This window comes from Actinia tenebrosa, unplaced genomic scaffold, assembly GCF_029948245.1.
Source record: "Actinia tenebrosa isolate PJP-AT-01 unplaced genomic scaffold, QUT_ActTen_1.0 PGA_scaffold7__59_contigs__length_16204524, whole genome shotgun sequence".
Taxonomy (NCBI): domain Eukaryota; kingdom Metazoa; phylum Cnidaria; class Anthozoa; order Actiniaria; family Actiniidae; genus Actinia; species Actinia tenebrosa.
The window spans coordinates 12072650-12093046 of record NW_028292584.1 but is presented as its reverse complement, the minus strand read 5'-3'; the positions used below and the strand labels follow the sequence as shown (position 1 = coordinate 12093046).

At 34.6% G+C, this 20397-nt stretch overlaps 2 protein-coding genes and 1 long non-coding RNA gene across 4 annotated transcripts; 1 reads left to right on the top strand and 2 right to left on the bottom strand.

Moving 5' to 3' along the window:
- Positions 1–457: 457 nt before the first annotated feature.
- On the top strand, positions 458–13966 carry LOC116292184 (uncharacterized). Its single transcript, XM_089039682.1, has 6 exons — positions 458–582; positions 7758–8108; positions 8718–8969; positions 10892–11158; positions 11502–11632; positions 12282–13966. Exons 2-6 carry the CDS (start codon positions 7838–7840, stop codon positions 12405–12407), a joined length of 1047 nt encoding a protein of 348 aa, XP_088895808.1. The 5' UTR covers positions 458–582; positions 7758–7837; the 3' UTR covers positions 12408–13966.
- On the bottom strand, positions 6204–7389 carry LOC148905645 (uncharacterized). The gene is made up of 2 exons (XR_016121647.1): positions 6998–7389; positions 6204–6289 (listed from the first exon to the last, which is right to left on the bottom strand). It is a non-coding gene; the product is annotated as an uncharacterized LOC148905645 (long non-coding RNA).
- A 127-nt stretch (positions 13967–14093) lies between the features above and the next one.
- Positions 14094–19312, bottom strand: LOC148905644 (uncharacterized). Of its 2 annotated transcripts, none has more exons than XM_089039690.1 (5): positions 19211–19312; positions 18537–18991; positions 17999–18277; positions 15538–15639; positions 14094–14332 (listed from the first exon to the last, which is right to left on the bottom strand). In XM_089039690.1, exons 2-5 carry the CDS (start codon positions 18826–18828, stop codon positions 14235–14237), a joined length of 771 nt encoding a protein of 256 aa, XP_088895816.1. In that variant the 5' UTR covers positions 18829–18991; positions 19211–19312; the 3' UTR covers positions 14094–14234. The 2 variants fall into 2 exon arrangements, with proteins under 2 accessions (XP_088895816.1, XP_088895817.1); XM_089039691.1 differs by having other exon boundaries at positions 15538–15582.
- Between the last annotated feature and the right edge of the window lie 1085 nt (positions 19313–20397).

Sequence of the window (20397 nt, the reverse complement as noted above, 5' to 3'; positions counted from 1 at the left end):
CTTGAAATTCATTGGGAAAACTCATTGTCTGGTTTGTTGTGATATATGCCTTCTTCAGATGTTTTGAAAAATCCCGCGAAAAAATTCCGCCAAATCAACTCCTTCCCAGGAACAATGGCCATCTGGGGCCGAAAAGACTCATGGTCTCGTTTAAACATGGCGGACGGAATGTTCCTTGAAAGTATAAAAACTTTGAGACTTCATTTCTCTTTATCCTTTCTTGGTTTCGCCTCAAATTCCTAAGGTATGGCAAGGGAAGAGCAAAGGTGCAAAATAGCCTTTTTCAAAGTGAAAAACCGTGTTGGATTTAACAGATATTTCGTATTGTTTATGCTCTTTTGGATCGTCTATGCCAGTGCTACAAGACAAGAGTGAGGACCGATGAATTCGAATTGTGGGAAATACAAGATTACAAGAGAAAGAACTCACACTCTCTTATATTTAGAAGAACAGTATGGAGTCTTCGATACAAAATTCGTCTTCTCAAAATTCCTAAAACCGCACGATTAACAAATTAATTCGGTCTAAAATTGGTGCTTCATTGAAGGTTTCTACACTAACATTTAAAGAAGAGTGAGGACGGTGAGTTACATATATTTATTTCCAAGCTTTCGGGGCTTTTTATTTTTACTCCATACATTTCTTTTATGCTTGCTGACGCCATATTTTGCTCGGAAAGCGAACCTTACTGCGCATGTCGGTTCCATATTTCTGGCTATGAACGTGAAATAACGAATCAATATTTATCCTTCTCCAGTAAAACTACTCAGTTATTGGATGTCACAACTGAGTAGACTAGACTGACTCAGTTCGTTGACCAAATAACTTGACTGTTCCCTTCCCACCACAAGCTTTCAAAAAGGAAATTCCTTATCTTGACCTTTGACAAAATACCGAATTAGACACGCATAATAGTGTCGCTTTAATTTACTATTTTTTATGGCTCGGCTAGCTTGATTCCATTGTTGACAACGAGGAAACAATAATAATAATAACTAGTCATTTTGGAGGTGAATGTTCTCTAATAATATCACAAGAGTTCCATAGTGGTGTCGAGTATTTGAATCTATGTAAGGTTTTTTTGCTACTTCGGTAAATATGATTTTATACTTGATTGGTATGGCGACCATTCATTACGAGACGTGTTTACTTCCCGGAGCGGAAGTAATACTAACATTTTACTCCTTAATTTGTCTTTCCATTGATGTTCGAGCCTAAAAGTTTACTGAAACAATTATTTATTCGACTACGCTATCGGTAACAAATATCCGAACCAATGATCAATAATTATTGCTTAACTCGTGTTGGAATGCAACGTGCGTGAGTTTTTATGAACTAATCATTGTTGTGGCGAGTAGTGGCTATTATTTTAGAAAACATATATCTAAGTTTTCATTTATTTCGTTCCCTAACAGTCCTCAAATATCAACTTCAACGCCAGCAGCTTTCTTCTTCAACCTCGCAGGGCATACTGCGAACACTTCCCGTACTTCCCGTCACTGTTTTGTGTTTTCTTTGGTAAATTTGGCCGAGAGAGGATTAAAACCTCTATGGGAGGGGCATTAGGATCAATGAATCTGCATTTTAATTTTCATTTGGACAAGATATGTGCTATTTTGCCGGTTTTGACTTAGTCCGGTCATTCAAGGTCATTCAAGGTCATTCAAGACAAACATTCAAGACAAACATTCAAGACAAACATTCCGATAATCTAAACCGTATTTCCCCTGGGTTTTTCTTAATATCACAACCAGATTTCATACACAAATTGCAATTAATATGATCATCTTACTACCCGAATAATTTCACGGGATTAGATTTTTTCCCCAAGATCTAGTTCATTCGGGTCAGTTTTCACCTGTCATATTATTCGCATGTCGGATATAATGATCAGACCGCCAACGGAAATGAGATACACTTGCCGAACTGTGCTAGACTGGTCACCATTCGAAAGCGAATCTTTATTTTAAATGAGAAGGGTTTGCTCAGTTCGTGACAACTAAACACACTGTTGGAGATGAGTCTCATTCAAGACCTAGAAGTCGTACAATTTACCTTATGTTTGGCAGCCCTGTGCTTGACAAACGGTATGTAAAATTTACATGGAAATTTCTCCATGTTTAAGAGATTAATTAACTATTAAATGAGCCATACGCCATTCGGGCATCAAAAATTTATTGATTTTATTTGATTCTGAAAAAATGAAGCTTATATTGTGAAATCGTTAACCACGTTCCAAAGCAATGCAGCTGTACGATAGACTACAGTTTTTTATTCTTTTTTTTTCAAATTAAATTATAACAAACTTTTACAAACTAAACCACATGGTGATCCTACGTCTAACTTTACCTGGCTTTGTAAAGATATCTGGACATAACCCGCTTAAACCGGTTTCTGACACTAGGCTTGAGTACGCACTAGCGACATAAGCATCATAAGGCCGCTATGTCGTACTGTGAATGTATTGACTTATGTCCTGATTTGCATAAACTTTAACTCCAATTTTCTTAGCCAAATTCAATTTTATCTTTAAAATTATAGTAGAACATGAATGTATACACCTAGACGTTTCATAAGTAATATATACAATATGAGTGGCTCAGAAACATAGAACATAGAAGCTGAGACCGAAATGGCACATGGAAAATGACAACATATTCATTTGCGCCATCCATGCAGTCGGTATACAATGCCAAAGATGTATTAAAAACAGTGGATGATGCCACGGGTCGCCGGTCACAGCATGCATCTAATTATATATATATATATATATATATATAATCTTTTATAATTATATATATATAATATCTTTTATAGATATATATATAGATATATATATATAGATATAGATAGATATAGATAGATAGATAGATAGATAGATAGATAGATAGATAGATAGATAGATAGATAGATAGATAGATAGATAGATAGATAGATAGATAGATAGATAGATAGATAGATAGATAGATAGATAGATAGATAGATAGATAGATAGATAGATAGATAGATAGATAGATAGATAGATAGGATAGTAATAGATAGATAGATAGATAGATAGATAGATAGATAGATAGATAGAGTAGATAGATAGATTAGATAGATAGATAGATAGATAGATAGATAGATAGATAGATTAGATAGATAGATAGATAGATAGATAGATAGATAGATAGATAGATAGATAGCTAGATAGATAGATAGATAGATAGATAGATAGAATAGATAGCTAGATAGAAGATAGATAGTAGATAGCTAGTAGATAGTAGATAGATAGATAGATAGATAGATAGTATAGATAGATAGATATATATATATATATATATATATATATATATATATATATATATATATATAATTAAGGTACTTCACCATGTGCCATTTCGGTCTCAGCTTCTATGTTCTATGTTTCTGAACCCGACAACGATTCTTCAATTGAGTTTATATAACTTAAAGACCAACGTTTTTATAATCACACGAAAATACCGCACAAGCATTAATCATTTCTTATGGTTATGGTTATGTCGGTATTTAGGTAGGTTATGGTTATGGTATTACGATCCTTATGACGAATCCAATCCGAAGTTGAATAATGTAATCCGAGTCCATTCCGAGGATGGAAGCAAAATCAGTGAGATTCATAAAATAGATTGGTCTGATACATGGTTAGAAGGAAGTCGAGCATAATATGAATGGTGTAAGTGAATAGAATTCGTTCCCGAGACTGAAAAGTGGTAAGTTGGATGTTTGTTAAAAGTTATACCACTTCAGTCTTTGGAATGATAAGATTGTGACTTGTAATCCGAGTCCAATCCGAGGCTGAGGGCCAGTTTATTAAATGAAATTGAAAGTGTATTGTACTCAAGACCATAAAATATTATGAAGAGGAACCAGAGTAGACTGTTTAAAAGAAAATTATTAGTGAATATTTAGCAACTGTTAGGGAAAGAGCCGGATACAGCACGCAAATGTTTAAAATAAGATTTGTTTTTTATCCGTTTTGTCATTTTTGAGCCAGTATAGAGCAATTTTACAAAAACGCTTCATTGACAGTGGTGGAAAAATCAGTTTACGCATTCCTATATTTCAGCACGTTGTATAGTCAATATCCGTTTTCTCCGACCACGGAAACACTTTATTATCTTGACCGGATTTCCAGCGTCGGACTCATATTCATAGATATTCAGAATCGCTTCTGGGGGAGGTCAAACAGGTCGTCTATTAAAACCTTTTCTCTTCCCCTAATTCAATTCAATTCAATTTTCAATTTTCAATTTTCAATTGGCCTCCCTAACAGGGAGGTCAGCTAAGAAGTGGCTTATTCTCTCGGAGTAGAGTGCAAAAAATATATCCGTGAAACACTAATTACTAAATTTTTTTAAATAGTGCTAGTTAAACAAATGAAAACAATAGAATTAGTATAAAATTTCATCATTACTGTTTCATTAGAAACACCGACGCAGCTCACACTAGTTTTTAACTAGTTATATCTTCTCATAAAATAGTGTAAGTTAGTATTACTAATATTTCACGGATGTATTGTTTGCACTATATTCTCTTGTGATGGAAAGAATCGGGACATAAGACCGTGAAATAACAAAATCAATATCTACCATTCTCCAGTTAAACTAATAATAATGATGGGATTTGGCAGTGGCATTTCTACAGAGTAGCTGTTCATCCACTGTAATTCCAATCGGAATTGATTAGGAGTTGATTTTTGCGGAAGGAGGAAAGCCGGGGAACCCGGAAAACCCTCGAAGCACAGGTGGCTGGATGTCGCAACTGAGTAAAAATACTCTAGCACTCAGCTCGTTGACCAAATAACTTGAATTCCGTCCCACCACAAGCTTTGAAAAGGGAAATTCCCTTATCTTGACCTTTGACAAAATACCGAATTAGACACGCAGGTGGCGTCGCTTCAATTTACTTTATTTCATAACTCATCTAGGTTTGATTCCACTGTTAGCGAGGAAATTTAGTCATTTGGTGGTGTATGTTCTCTACGGTCACAAGAGTCGCAAACTGGTGTTCAAATATTGTGTTCAAATAGTAGTGCAAATCTAGTTTTTTTTAGATAAGGCTTGATAATTTGATTAAAATGATTGATATTGCGATACCCTGTGAGCAGAGCCTTTATTTAGGGTTAAAATGAGACTCTGCTCTCAGGGTAATATTGCGACAGGGTGTGGATAAAATGCGGCAGACGGCGGACCATTATTTATAAATAAAAATTTTGACAAATAAATATAAACAAATATATATATATTGTATAGGGAAAAAATATGATAAAGATTGTAGGTTTTTACTAAAATTTATTGATAAATTGATGCTTTTTTCCCGCTGTTTTAACGTTATATAGAGGAATTTCATAACTATTGTATTGCTGGCTAGAGAGGTGATTTGCCATTTATCTTCCGAGTCACTTGACAATTAATATAAGATTTGGTAGTGCGGTTTACTTAGCTGGTCTTAGATTGACAGCATTCGAAAAACGCATTGCTAATGCATCACCACCAAAATTCGGCTGCCCTGATCCAGTTCCTATGTCGCATGGACTGTGCTTTCAACTATTTGTAAGATTGTCAGCAGTTCTTTGCAATCAGGCGTCTTTCATACAGCTTACAAGAGTGCTGTTGTCACTCCAATTCTGAAGAAACCCGCCGCTCCACCTGAGTTTAAGAACTATCGTCCAGTTAGCAACCTTTCCTACTTGTCTAAACTTTCAGAGAAAGCAGTGTACCTTCAGCTAAACAATTATTTCACCACTAATAACCTGTACTCTCCTCTTCAATCTGCATATCGCAAGCATCACAGTACTGAAACATCTCTGAATCGCACACACTTAGCGAATTATTGCAAAATACTTTTTTTCCCAAAATACCATGCGCACTTCTCTCTCTTAATCCAACCACGAGTTAAAATAACTATGGCTCGTTGCGTTCTCTATGAAATGATAACCATTGTAGTTAATGTGTAGGGGCAGATCTAGAATTTTTTCAGGGTGGGTGCACCAGTAATTTAAAATGGAGTGTTAGTTTGTGAGCCGAGCGTGATAGAAGAGGTTGGTTTGGCTAGCAACAACAGAAGTCAAATTCTACTGAGAACCCGTAAATAGGCCGTTGTCATGATCAGGGCATAGCGATGAAAAAAGTGGTCCTGATGTAACCGGCGGCAAGGCGCTCAGCTATGAATCAGATTGCAAGTGGTTTTGACAAAAGAATTTATTGAAAAATTCACACAACTTTACAATACATGAAAAAAAAAACGGGAACGAGATTACAGGATATCTCTAATGAAAACAAGAAAAATATTTACAATGAGATAAAATAAATTTGTAGCTTATCTAAATAGCTAAAAAGTTATGAATAAAATACAGTTTTGCTGGATATAAATAGAAACGGAAATACGTAAATTACGTCACAGGTAATTTGAATATTGCATACTGATTAGCAGTGTTTACAATACGCGAGTGAAAATTACTAGGTTGCAAAGTTTAATGTACAAGTCGGTAAACCGTTTAAAATGAACTAAACCAATGGAAAAAGCAATAGGAAAAATTGACTAGAGGTTAACTATGGCTTTAGGTAAGTATTTTAACCTTTGTTTATGACAAACTAAGAATTACACGGTTTACTGAACACGCGGTCGCGACAATGACCTTGAGTGTAGAGTTTAAGTAGCGAACAAATTAACGGTTGGAAAGAAAAGGTCTTTTATCCCGCAGTTAAGGCTATTTATCGTAGTAAAAAGGTTAAACAAGCGAGTAAGGCGGTAGCGATCCTATACACTCAGCGTGATTACTAAATTACTACTGCGTGAATAACTTTGTACTAAATTACGCGCTAATGCGACTAGAATTACTACAACATGAAACGAATGCTTAACAAATATGTAGAAAATCTAAGCTATAAAATATAACGACTAGTTAACGATATGAACATAGATTTGTCCTAAATCTATCCTAGGTAAAAGTGTAAAAGGCTTCAAAGATTCATACCTTTACATCGTAGAGAATTCCTTGTCTTGATATGTGAAAATATCCGTAGACAACGCAACGTCTTCAAGAACTTTTACTACACTGAGTTAAGCTTAGTTTGGGCCTATTTTTATGGGAAAACCTGCATTCTTAAGACCTTACACATCCTATGCAATGTTGCACGCCCTAGGCGCAAACAGGATGTCCCAAACACGAACTTACGTAAACAAGCGCCAAACCTAGGCATGACTCACTGTAATGTAATTACGTACGGAAATTATTTCTTGCTTACGCATTTTCCACGCAAACAGTTAACTAAAGAATTACATTCCTATGTGTACACGAGGCATTCCTAATTAAAAATATAGATTTATGACTAAATAATTACTGTCCAAAATAGTGTCTTTTGACTCTGTCACACTGACAAATGATGAAAGCGTTGACTTAATAGAGTATGTGCTTAGATGAGAATATGTGGACAGCGTAGCACTTATGAAATACATGAAGATATAGAAATATAGATAAGTTATAGTGCTTGGGAATGAGGTTATTCCGGGCGAAAGACCCTTGGAATTAAATTCGGAAAAAATTAATTTCCGACCTTCGGAATTGTACTACCGATGCTCTACCAGCTGAGCTAGAGGTCAGACTGAGAGCAGGCCTGCTAATTCCAAGGGTCTTTCGCCCGGAATAACTTATCTATATTCCTATATCTTTAGAGTATGTGCTTGTATGACTCACGGATAAACATTTCGATATTTTTTTCTTCTTTTCCTTATAGGTGAACTTGTTTGTACCGGAAGTCAGTCTGTGTTTGTCGGTAGCGCCTTTTCCATTACATGTCAATCAAATGTACCTCTAATGTACGCTACCTATACTAAAATCGATGGAACTAGTGCGCGTAAAAGTATAATCACATTGGCTTTGAATAAGACCACGTTCTACAATGACAGTCACATCATGGAAATGGCATACAAAGACAGAGTAAAGGCTACGGCCGATTTGCAGAATGGCACTGTGTGTATCACATTTGATCCTGCCGTTCCAAAGGACAGCGGGTCTTATAAGATAACATATAAAACACCGAAAGACGTCCTAGACCAGGAAACGTCTACACAAGTGAACGTGTTCGGTAAGTGACGTTAGCCTGCCGCAACCTTTAGATATTGTAAGGAAAAGCTGTCACGTTTGTAGCTAAAACAGCATTGGAAAGTTTTAAAGAATATATGATACATAACAGCATAAGAAATATCGCTATAAATAAGCAACACAATAAATGAAGTAAGAAAACATTTATATTAAACAAAACTTGAAGATAGGGATTCCTCAAATCAATTCAAATCAAATCAATCTTTATTGTGCTCAATAGTTTACAGATATAAATAATAATAGTTGAAATTGCAGGTGATAAGAGCACAGCCAATTAGAAATAGAAATAGCTAATCAAGCTAAGTGGCTGGGCCGTGCGGAGAAAATCTATTTGTTGCTGATTGACTAAAGCAATGGATAAGACAAGACAAAACAAAAACAAAAAAGGACAAGACAAGATAAGCTGGTGACAAGACAAGATATTAGACAAGACAAAATGGGCTGTGCTCCTATCAGCTGGACTAGAAGTGCATCATAGAACTATCAATAATTTGATATTATAGAGGCTTTAAGAATTTTTCCTGATTATGAAGCCTTGATTGATTTTTAAACTTGTTGCATAACATGTTTTCAACTTGAATTTATTCCTCAGTACCACCTACTATTTCTGGATGTGGAAACAGAACATTCATAGAAGGAAATAATGGATCTGTGTCTTGTCATATCTCCGGAAGTGAGCCTATAACCACGATTTGGAACAACAGCAAAAATACTTGGAATAGCAAGAATCTTATGTTGCAAGAGATAGAACGAGGAGACCAAGGGTGGTACGACTTTGTCGCAATAACCATATTGGGAAGCAAGACGTTCACTGCCATCAAGAGAATATTTATCCAAGTACACTGTGAGTAAAAATACATTATATTTGTGATTTTTCTATCATGTCTGTTGTTAATGCTAATCAGCTGTCAGGTCAAAAGGAAGCCTAGTAACGGTCTTGTTGTGTAAAGGGGGTCAATAACGTCCAATTGAGCTTTGCGTTCTTTAATATAGCTTTACAACTCTGTGCACCACGCCTTTACATTTCATAAAGGCAACTAAATTGTAAAATCTTCCGCTTCGTCATAAAAGTCTTCGAAGAAAGTGGGCGGAAAATATTTAACAGTTGTAAATGTGGTTGACCTTAATATCGTTAATTATCAGGTGATTTCGTCTCGAAGCGCGCAAAGGATTATTTGTCAACTCGAACAGTTCCTAATACCCAGTCTCCTATTTCATAATGTCTCGTGTCCGGTCACTCTCGAAATTTCAGTACCGCGTTTGAGGAGCCTGAAAAATTGTGTAGACTTACGTCATCGGGGTGATACACCATTTTTCTTGTGGGTCAAGGGTGCTGTTTTTAAAAGTTTTAAGAAAGAAAGAAAAAATGCCGAAATATTGAGCTTTTACTCATTGTACGAGTGAATCTAAATTGGAAGAATGCACAAGTCTTTCACTTTTGGAGCGTATCACCCCGATGACGTACTATTCCCCCTTACGCGCGGTCTTTATGTCAAAAGGCGCGTTTTCAAAACTCATTTAAAAATCAGGAATGCATCCAATTTTTAAAAAATATTTTGGATTTTCGCATTATCACTGATCACATCTTCAACTTACATAAGGTCTGTGATTAGGCATTAGGGGCACTTTAAGATCATGGAATATCATAAATAGAAATCAGATTAGAAAGTTTAATTAAAATGTATTCGTGATTTTGCCACAGTTATGGGAAAGAGAGGATTTTAGTCGAATTGTTTGACCCCCCCCCCCCCCCCCCTCGAAAATGATTCTACATCTCAATGAATATCAATCCGACGCCAGTATCGCTAGGGTCGTAACGGTGTAGCTTGAAACGGTCGTTTTTTGATGTTATTTTTGCTCTTGTTGTCCACACTTTCCATGTCATTTATTTAAAACTCATTTGCTGAGACCGAGGGAAACAGTATGTTTTGTGGTCCCGAGACCGCTGATGTTACCTGAGGCGTAGCGAGCTCAAAATATATCGCTTTTATTATCATACTAAGTGTCAAAGAGAACAAAACAAAAATGATGTTTCGTGAAAGAAAACGTGTGAATGAACTTTGCAAACGCGCGCTCAAATGTGTTGCTTTCTGTTTCCGGTTTTATATTTTTTCAATCACGTGACCTCCGGTTTTGTTATTCCCGGTCCATAACATAATATTCCCCTCCCAGATTGGTCGCCAGGAAACAGTCGAATTTCTTTACGTTCAGGTGACATACTCTCGACCAATAGAAATTGAGGAAATTTGAACTTTGACACTTGGTATATAATAAACATATATATGTATAAGAAGATATAACTAGCTAAAAACTAGTGTGATTGTCGCAAGACCAAGGAAATGCGGCTTATTCATCTATTGGGCACTCTTAGTCCCAACGGGATTAATAAACGCTTTACTTTTAACTAACCTTTTCTTTTGTCTTTTGATTGTTTGTTTTTGTTTCCTTGCCTACCTTGTTCTCATTGGTTTCTTTTGTCTTATTCTATCATATATACACTCCTTTCTACCACCTCTTTCTCTTTTACTCCGACGAAGGACTAGCGTCCGAAACGTCAGTAAGTTTTTTCATCTTTTTCACGGTGTATGATTTACCTTTTCATCATTATATGTATATATATCGGTTAATCATCAAAGTTTATAATTGATTCAGTCATTAATGTTATTGATATTGGTTTGATATTAATATCATTTTTAATTAATAGTTGGTATTTGTTTTAAATTTTAAATTTTTTTCTTCTACCTATTTGCATATTACTATTTTCAGATAAACCAGAAGCTACCAATATCAGTATCGTAAATACTAGTTCAGTGTTCTATAAGGAAGAAAACATAACAATCCTTTGCAAGGCCGATGCCAATCCACCGGCAGATTATTCGTTGTATTTTAACAACAAGACAATTCAAGGCGACAGAAATCGCCAAGGTGTATTTAATGTGAAGCTTGAGCTGACAGGAAACAATACCATCGAATGTGTCTCGTTTAATAAAGTTGGTAGTGGCCCAAAGCAGCGTTTGTCTATTTTTGTAAGAGGTAAGCAATTGTCCTTGCTAATGTACTCCCCAACGTTATGTATAGTATGGGTATTTATACAATGAAAGAAAGAAAGAAAGAAAGAATGAATGAATGAAATAATGAATGAATGAATGAATGAAAGAAAGAAAGAAAGAAAGAAAGAAAGAAAGAAAGAATGAATGAATGAATGAATGAATGAATTTGATGAAATAAAAGCAAAGTGTTGCTGTTGTTGCTTTAGCGTTGTTGTCATTGTTGTTGTTGTTGTTGTTTTTTTTTTGTTGTCTAGTAACGATTGAATATCTGATATGACGTCGACAGTATTTTTCATTTATCAAGTGTTTTATTCTCTTTTTCATAGATGAACCCCAGGTGCATAAAGTCAATTCTAGCGATGTCCAATGGGAAATTATAGTTCCAGTTACGGTTACGATTATAGTACTTCTTACTTTAGCTGTAGTTGTTGCGTTTTTGTTAAGAAGGCGAAGAATGGTAATTACTGGGTTAATTTAAAGTTTGATTATTTATTTTCTTACTAGTTCTGTTATCATTAAATGGATAGATTGGTGTGTGGAAAAAAGCGATAAATGATTACTTGCCACTGTGGACACCTGATTAACCCTTTTCGAAATTACTTTGGATGTGAGGCCAACCCAAATACGAATATCAAAAAAATCACATTTTCTCCGAAAACTAAATACATGTCAGCCATTGCAATAAGAATATCAAATTCATCAAATATTGTGTCACTGTGGTCAAGCACTTATTAGCAACGTCTTTTTTTCCCCTGGTGGCTTGGAAATCCTTTTTTTTTTTAATTGACACCTCAACATTTTTTCAGATTAGTTGGTGTCTGCATGTGGGATTTTGTTGGCCAAGTTTTACAGCATAAGATGTTTTCCTGTTTTCATTCAAGAGGATTAGGTTTCAATACCATAATCTATCATAACTTATGATGATGTTGATAATTTTTGAGCTACTATCACAACCAAAAAGCATAATAGTAAAGTATATATATAACAAATTCACCAAATGAGTAGTTGGGAAAAAATCCACGAAGCAAAGGGAAATATGTCACTAGTGAGATGCAGAAAGAAATGTATCTTTAATTTTGTCATAACCGTTTCATTTTTTTCCTTAGAATCGCCGTTCTTATCATGATGAGGGGGTTATTTTTGAACGCAATGAAAAAAATCAAAAATTTATCGAAAAACAAAACAAAGAAGAAAAGGAAGAAGAAGAAGAAGAAGAAGAAGAACCAAGATAAAACAAAACAGTTAACATCCACGAACGAGAAAAGAGGCAAGAAACAGCAACAACAAAAACAAGAAAGAATAAAATCGCTAAGAGCAAGGTTATTAATTGCATACCCAGTACAGCAATTTTGAAAGATAGATATTTTATTAAACATCTTACTTGCAGCTAAAGATTAATGTACACCTTCGAGTTCAAAATTACCGCTGTGTTTATCGATTACAGACTCATTTACTCAGGGTTAGCCTCGTATCAGTGTCTAAATATTCATAAATACCAACAGTATCTTAGTGTGCACAACGCTTTGAAATTCCACTGACCTTCATTGGAACAAATTTATATTCAATGCAAAGTCGATGTTGACCTTGAGCAACAGATAAATCTAAAATGCAGTATTGCAAAGGTTAACGATTTGTATTGTTCTTTATGTATTATCCTGTAAATGCATGACTTCGCACACATTTGTTAGATATTTAATCTTACATTTGAAACTCTCAAGATATATATTTTAATACTGTAATCAATTTTACTATGTACTATTAATAACTTTTCTCATTATTGTACAGGTAATAAGGTTTATTCCCATTAAATACAACTTATTAACCGAGAGTGAGGTCATTATAGGGAAATCTCAGACCGAGGTCTTGACAGTACGTATAAAAAAAGACCGAGGTCTGAGATTTCCCTGTAATGACCGAACGAACGAGGTTAATAAGTTATTTATTATATGGCCTTTTTTCGGCTGTAAGTGTAACAAAATTCGCTTTCGCTGTGGCTCTCTTCGTCGCTCATTGTACACTGAGAAGTATTTCTAAGCTATACAATAATTTTTTTTCAGTTATTGAAAAGAAAAATGTATTTTGTTTATGTTTTCGGTTGATTTAATGTTTGGTTTCGTAGCTTTTGATCGCAACTGAAAAGAGCCGTGAATGAAGCCGAGAGCAATTTCCGTAATGACCGGTCATTACAAGAAAATCTTGCCCGGTAAGCAGCCCATCAGAGCGCGCGAAACATTGATGCCATATAATAATAAGTAATATATTTGGCGATGAGCAAATTCAACGATTTGAACACGAACTACTTTAAACATTTAAACATTCTTTGTCTTTTCAACAAAGGGGTTACAAATCTTTCTATAGATCTACAGCATGATGACGCATTTAAACCTACGCTTCCAGAATCCTTTTGAGTAGCTATGTTTGCCATGCTAATAGGCCATTTGCATTATGGCGTCATTTTACTACCACTACCAAAATGCTTCGTGAATTTTCTTTCTTATTCAAATTTGTAGTTTCTCATGGGAATAGTGAGACAATTGGTGCTAATTAACAGAACGAAGAGACAGTGTGCAATGGAGTCTGGTAGTGGTAGTAAATGACGCCATAATGCAAATGGCCTATTACTGTGTTAGTTTTTTTTAGATTTTTGACATTGGAATATGAAAATATATATTAAAAAGGATTGTGGTGGAATAGGTATGATATGTCATTAGGATAAGATGAGGTAACAGCTTAGACATTGAAAAGAATTTCTATTAGAAACGTTTATGAAATAAAGCAAAAAAAAAGCTAAGTTGTATATTAATGATATTTATAAATTGCCTCAATTGATATTACAGTTCAATACAATCAATATGGATTAAGACCGCACATCGACCACCTTTACCCATAAAAGAAAGACAAACACACGAAACACTATCTTTTTGACGTTATATTAATTTATTTTTGTTTTGCCCCATGGAAAGATGGCCGCCGTCTCCACGCTTATGTTTCAAACACAAGATCACTTCTTCTACACTTTGAACATACCCATGCTCACTTGGAATATATTTAACTATCCATCAGACGAGTAAGGTATTCCTAATTCTGAGACTAGCTGAACTAACTACCGAACCAGTGCGAGAACCTGCTCTTGATTTGGCTTCTGTTCCCCTTGGCACTTAAAGATATCAATACAAAAAAAAACAACATTATCATGATTGCTATCACCATTTATAAAATAAATTAAATAGTACGCACGCTGTGATTGGTTGATAGCCATGTTTGCATGAGGCTATGTAAACACAGTTGTGACGTCACAACTTTCGTGTTTTCCCGGTACAAGTTCAAAAATTAAAAAAATTACAGTTTCTTTTGAGGAATAAAACGCCCCCAAAAATATATTCTGAAGACGAAGTTCCAAATTTTGACTTTTGTCAGGGCCACAGGGATAACCCTATGGTCTCATGCTGGTCTTTCTGATCGTAATATCATGACAATCTCTCGTTGGTCACCGCAAAGAGAATTCCCTCAGGTGCTACAACACGGTTACCCTACAACACGCGTCCTCCGTCAGGACAGCTTCGGTTGTTTAGCGACGTGCTTTCTCATGATTTAAGTGCACCGCCCGATAAAGAATACAAGTATTTCAAGGAAACAGTCAGCAGCTTCAAACGTTTTCCAGCGATAGCTCTTCAGCTCCACAAAATATGTTCTCGAGGCAAGACGAAACAATCAACTTCGCTGCCATATTTTTCTCGCTGTCAAATTGAGCAAAACCACGTTTCTTTCAACCGAGAATTCCCTTCACAGTGACACTTGTTATCCACTTTTGATCACTTTCGTGAAGATAATCAATTCTGAAATCTTTTATTAAGATTTCTTTTCAATCTTTGAACATTTCTTTGCTTTTGTTCTTTAAGGCTTTAGAAGTGATAAATGTTTAAAATAGCTAGCGATTCTTTCTCGCTTCACATTTGTCTCTTTGACGTTTATTACACGAAATTTGATTGGCTAAAGATCGAAGTTCGTGATGTATGGAGAATTTGTATTTTGATATGAGATTCAAATTCAAATAAAGATTTATTTTCGTTGCAAGCGGTAATGTTTTCCCTTAGTATTTATTTTATAAAAGCAATAGAAAACTTTTTTCTCTGTGTTTACATAGCCTGATAGCAACACTCGGGGGGTTGGGAGAATTCTCGACAGTTATGCAAACCCTCGACTACGTCTCGGGTTTGCATAACTGTCTCGAATTCTCCCAACCTCCCCTCGTGTTGCTATCAGGCTATGTAAACACGGAAAAAGTTTTCTATTGCTTAAATGGTCCTTGTGCTGAAAAGTTACTAATTTAAAAAAAATGATAATAAAAATCAGTTCCTTTACCTGGTGCTGAGCTAGTACTTTGTCTAGTGCTTGAACGTCGAGAATCTGCAAATTCAAATTGATTTTCCCAAATTGAATCAGAATATCGGGCTATTCTTGACCCTAAATAGATTAGGAAATAGATTAGTACATTAGTAACAACATATTAATTTTTTTAGAGGGATCGGAGTTATCGCTGGTACGCGATAAACGCTTTTGATTTATTTTATATCTTTTTTTGTTTGTTTGTTTGTTTGTTTTTGACATGAAGTATTCATTATGTAATGTTTAATAAACGAGCAGGAGTGTTTTATCGGGTATAAAACACGAGGAGTAGCCGAGTGCTTTTTTACCAGATAAAACACGATCTACGAGTTTTTTGAACGGCTTAAAAAACTCATGATGTAAGCTCTCATATTGTACTGAATTCTTTACGAAATGAACCAAGTTTGATAGAAAAAATGCAAGTTAAAGTTTATGCAAATGAATACGAATCTATTCAGATTAAAAGTTCCTAACGGTCATGATTTTTATTGTTTCCTTCATGAATTATTAATGATATTTTTTATTTAATTTATTCACTCAATGTTTTCACTCTTTTTTTTATAACGCTAACTCCGCTTCAAGAACTTAACCACCAACAGGCGTAATAATAATAATAATAATAATAATGATAATAGTAATAATTATCCTCATCATCGTTGTCAGCATTATCATTATCATCCTCATGGAGATGATGATCATGAGGATGGAGAAGCAATGATGATGAATCATCTTTTACTTGATGCTGAGTTAGTATTACATTGGACACTTGACGTCAATTCTTCAAATGGATCCCCAAAATAGTCAGGTGGGGGTAACACGAAGCACATTGATCCTTGGAAGATCCGCAAACAATGAAAATTTTATTTTTTGTTAGCAGAAAGCCTCTCAAACTTTAAAGAAACTTTCTTTCTAATTAGTTTTATTTATAGAAATAATTTATCATTTGCCACTTCCCTAGATAATAAATAAATCTCATCACTTTTTTTCCTTGAGTTTTTGTTAGATTTCTTTTCGTCCAAATCAAAAAGTTTCGCAATGATAACCAGTGACATTTACGGTTTTGTCTTTTAAGGGAATATTGCTGAATTTGAGGTAATGTTTCTCGATAAAAGATGTCGCTTTCATTTTTTCTTTTTTCTCTCTTCTCAAAGGCAGGGGGAGGGGAGGAGGGGGGTTGGGGGGTGAGGTGGGAGGGGGTTGGGGGTCCAAACCTATATTCAACATGTGACGTCATTTTATGTCATACTATATACTATACATACACTATATATAGAATTTTCAATTTGTGTTAATATTGATATACATGTGACTTTCAATTTATAGACCTACATAGTGTCAGTAGTCATGACTTTCAGTTTAACGCGGGAATATTACAGATTCTTTATAATATATCTTACGTTTGAGGACTAGGGGACTGTCAGGAGCCCAGGACCCCTTCCCCTTGCTTCTCCTTCATGAAGTTTCAAAATGAAATACAATTGCTTTTACAACTCTTAAGCTGCTGAATTTTACATCAATTTTGCCATATTTAGGCCCTATTTCGAAAGGTGTAGCGTGTAGAGTTGCAGTATTTTTTCAGCCAATTAATACACTACCAAAACATGCATAAGACATTACATATGCATTGTTTGGGTTACCTGTGAACATATCACTGATATGGGCTTCCAATTTTCAAAATGTGTACTCAAGTATACATAATAACTAATAAAACTTTTTATTTTTTGCGCCGTAGTTTACATGCAAACGATAAACATGCTAATTAGCGTTACTTGCCCTGGGCCCGGTTGTACGAAGGGTGGATAGTGCTATCCGATGGATAAATCTTATCCAATGTATATATCGAACTAAAACAACTTACTATGATTATACAAAATCTTTTGAAGTCTCGCTAAAACAATTTCAGAAAGATTACAACAGACCCGTCAATAAAATAAAATAGCCTTAGTGAACAAGGTTTTAAGGCAAAAATTGCTTATAAAAGATATATAAATATATTGTTTTCCCCAAATTAAACAACAGGGCCCGGTTGAAGCAAAGGGTGCACATCCCTATCCGATGGCTAAGTCCTTATCCAGTGCGATAAGTCGATGCTGTTATCCAATAGATTTATCCACTGGATAAGATTTATCCATCGGATAGCGTTATCCACTCTTCCTACAACCGGTTTATATTTTATACTCGTAATGTTTTGAAAGTTCTCAAATTGGAATCGCCTGAAAGTTAAATTCGTCGATCCAATTTTGAAAACTTTAAAAACTCGAGATCGTGTAATTTTCTATGCTAATTGGTGACGTTTCAACATCTTCCGATGTCATTATCAAGTGACTTGAAAGGATATAAAAAGCTAATCATATGTTTAAACAGTAAACCTCGTAAAGCACGCTGTTCTTATCACCTGTTAACGTCATTTCATGGAAGTATAACATGTACATCTTACCATTTTTAGGTTGCAGAATAGGCAATTCCTCAGTAATGAACGCTTTATCTTGCTTTCTCTCTGATTGTCGGAAGAGTTTTCGAAAAAAATTGGAACGGTTGGCTTCTCGAGATGATACACTACTTCGCCGTTGATCTTCTTTCTCGTTTAACCTCCTTTCATATTCTGTACATCTTAATTTTAGCTGCTGTATTTCACGTTTTGCCTCTACCAGTTCAGCCTCCACTTTTTGTTGCTCATCTAAATCGCCATCTAATTCCTCTAGAAATGTTTCCTTCTCTAAAAAAGGAAAAAATGTAACTTATTTTAAATGATAAATAATGATTGGATAATACATTGTGATTAAAAAAGTCATTAAAAGGTTATTAATTATGCGAATTTGAAATCAAGGACAAGTGGCTGTATAAAGAAAGAATGAAAGATTTGTAACAGTATTGCACTATCCTTCAAACAGACCAGAATTGCTTAAATCATCATCATCAACATTATCATCATCATCATCCTTTTATTATTAATTAATCAATAGCAATAGTCTTACCTTCCTCGCTCCAAGTAACCTTTTCCAGAATTTCGAATCCCAGAAAATCCTGGATCTTTGAAAGAATTAATGCTTTAATTAACATCTTAAGGCCACGTCTTCTTTTCTTGAGTGTCTTAAGCAGTTTTTCAGCTCTTTTCTTTGAAGTTTTCTTTGCTTTTATTTTCTCGACATCTTCCTCAGATAATACATTATCTTGAAAGAGATGACTCAAAAGCAAACCTGTTGTGTCGAGTTCTCGAACTAGCTTGACATGCATCTTTCTCATTAAATCTTTTTCTTTTCCCTCCATTTTTAGCAGTCAAAAAAAAAAAGAGTCTAGCTTATTTTGACTGTAATAGTCAGTATCATTTGTCAACGGTTCTCTAACTATTTTTCTAAAATGAATGCAAGCAGACCTTATGAAAATGACCTTGTCGTCAGTACTCTTCAGAAGTTACATGTAGGGTCAGACGCTGAAATGATTAAAAAAAATACAAATAAAAATGATTCGCTCAGTAATTTAAATGTTTTTAAAACTCAAGGTTAATATCTTAAGGGGAAATTTATCTTTTTTTTAATTTTTGATAACATGTTGGATATGGTGAATATTCTATTAATTTCACGTCGACATTCACCCATATTCACTTCACCTTCTGCTATTAAATTATATTATGATGTAATTGAATACTTACTCTCACATTTTGATGTATCAAAATGTAATTTATGGCCAAAAGGATTCAAATGATAAGGCTTTGAAGGATACCTAACCGTATCTGAAATGTATCGAAAACCTGACTTTGGTTATTATATTTCATTTTTAGCCCTAAAGATATTTTGGTGGTTAATAGAGTATGAATACTGCGAAAAAATAAACATAAACAGTTGTAGACAGGTTGTTTGGCTGACTGAAATTTGAAAGCCATAGTTAATACCAATTTGATTTATGGGTCGCTTTAGCTATCGATACAATTCTAATCGTGAGGAATTATATTCTTAATAAAGTCTATACTATAATAACATTGTTCATTATAAGTCAGTTAAAAGTAGTCCTAACATATATATAATCATTCTCATCTAAAAGCTGATTTAACAGCCATTATTACACAAGAATAACAAACATGGATATTCAAATATCATGCTTTTATAGCTAAACGTAAGCAAAGTATGCAGTTATGATCCATTGTGTTTGAAAATATACTAGTAAGCTTTGTATTCCTTGTAGACTCTCTCTCTGAACATTTGAATTGAAAGCGAAGTAACAACCTTCTTTAAAATGCTTTCGTTTTCATCACATCACTGTAGTAAAAGCTATATCTAAAAACTGATTATTTTCCTTACCGTTGGGGCTGGTTGAACTTGTATGTCGCTAAATCTAGAGTTCCACAGTGATTTTAACTACTTGTTTTACGACAAATCCTGTGAGTATTTGTGAGCAAGACACAAAAGTTTCCTTCAATGATCGTAAGGCATGGCCTTTCGGAAAGGGTCACGTGAGAAATGAAAACGAAGCTTCTCTTAGGTAACCAGATTTCAATCTGTAAAAGAGTATTTTCATCCCTTCCAGTCTTTTACAAACCATGGTATGTTTCCTGGTGCATATTTCATATATGTATGCATATATACAAACATACAAATAGCTAATGACATGTAAAAACATTAACAATATTCATGATACACTATTTTTAAAAAAATGTATTTATTCATTGATTCATATTTCATAGAATAATTAATTCAATTTGAAGTACAAGTCAAGTAATTTAGCATAAGTCAATTATATATGAATAACCAGAAAAAAATAATTAGATTCTAGCCTAATATAACTAAAGCAATATAAACACTAGAAATATCAAGAATAAGAATGGGGCTGTAAAATAATTAT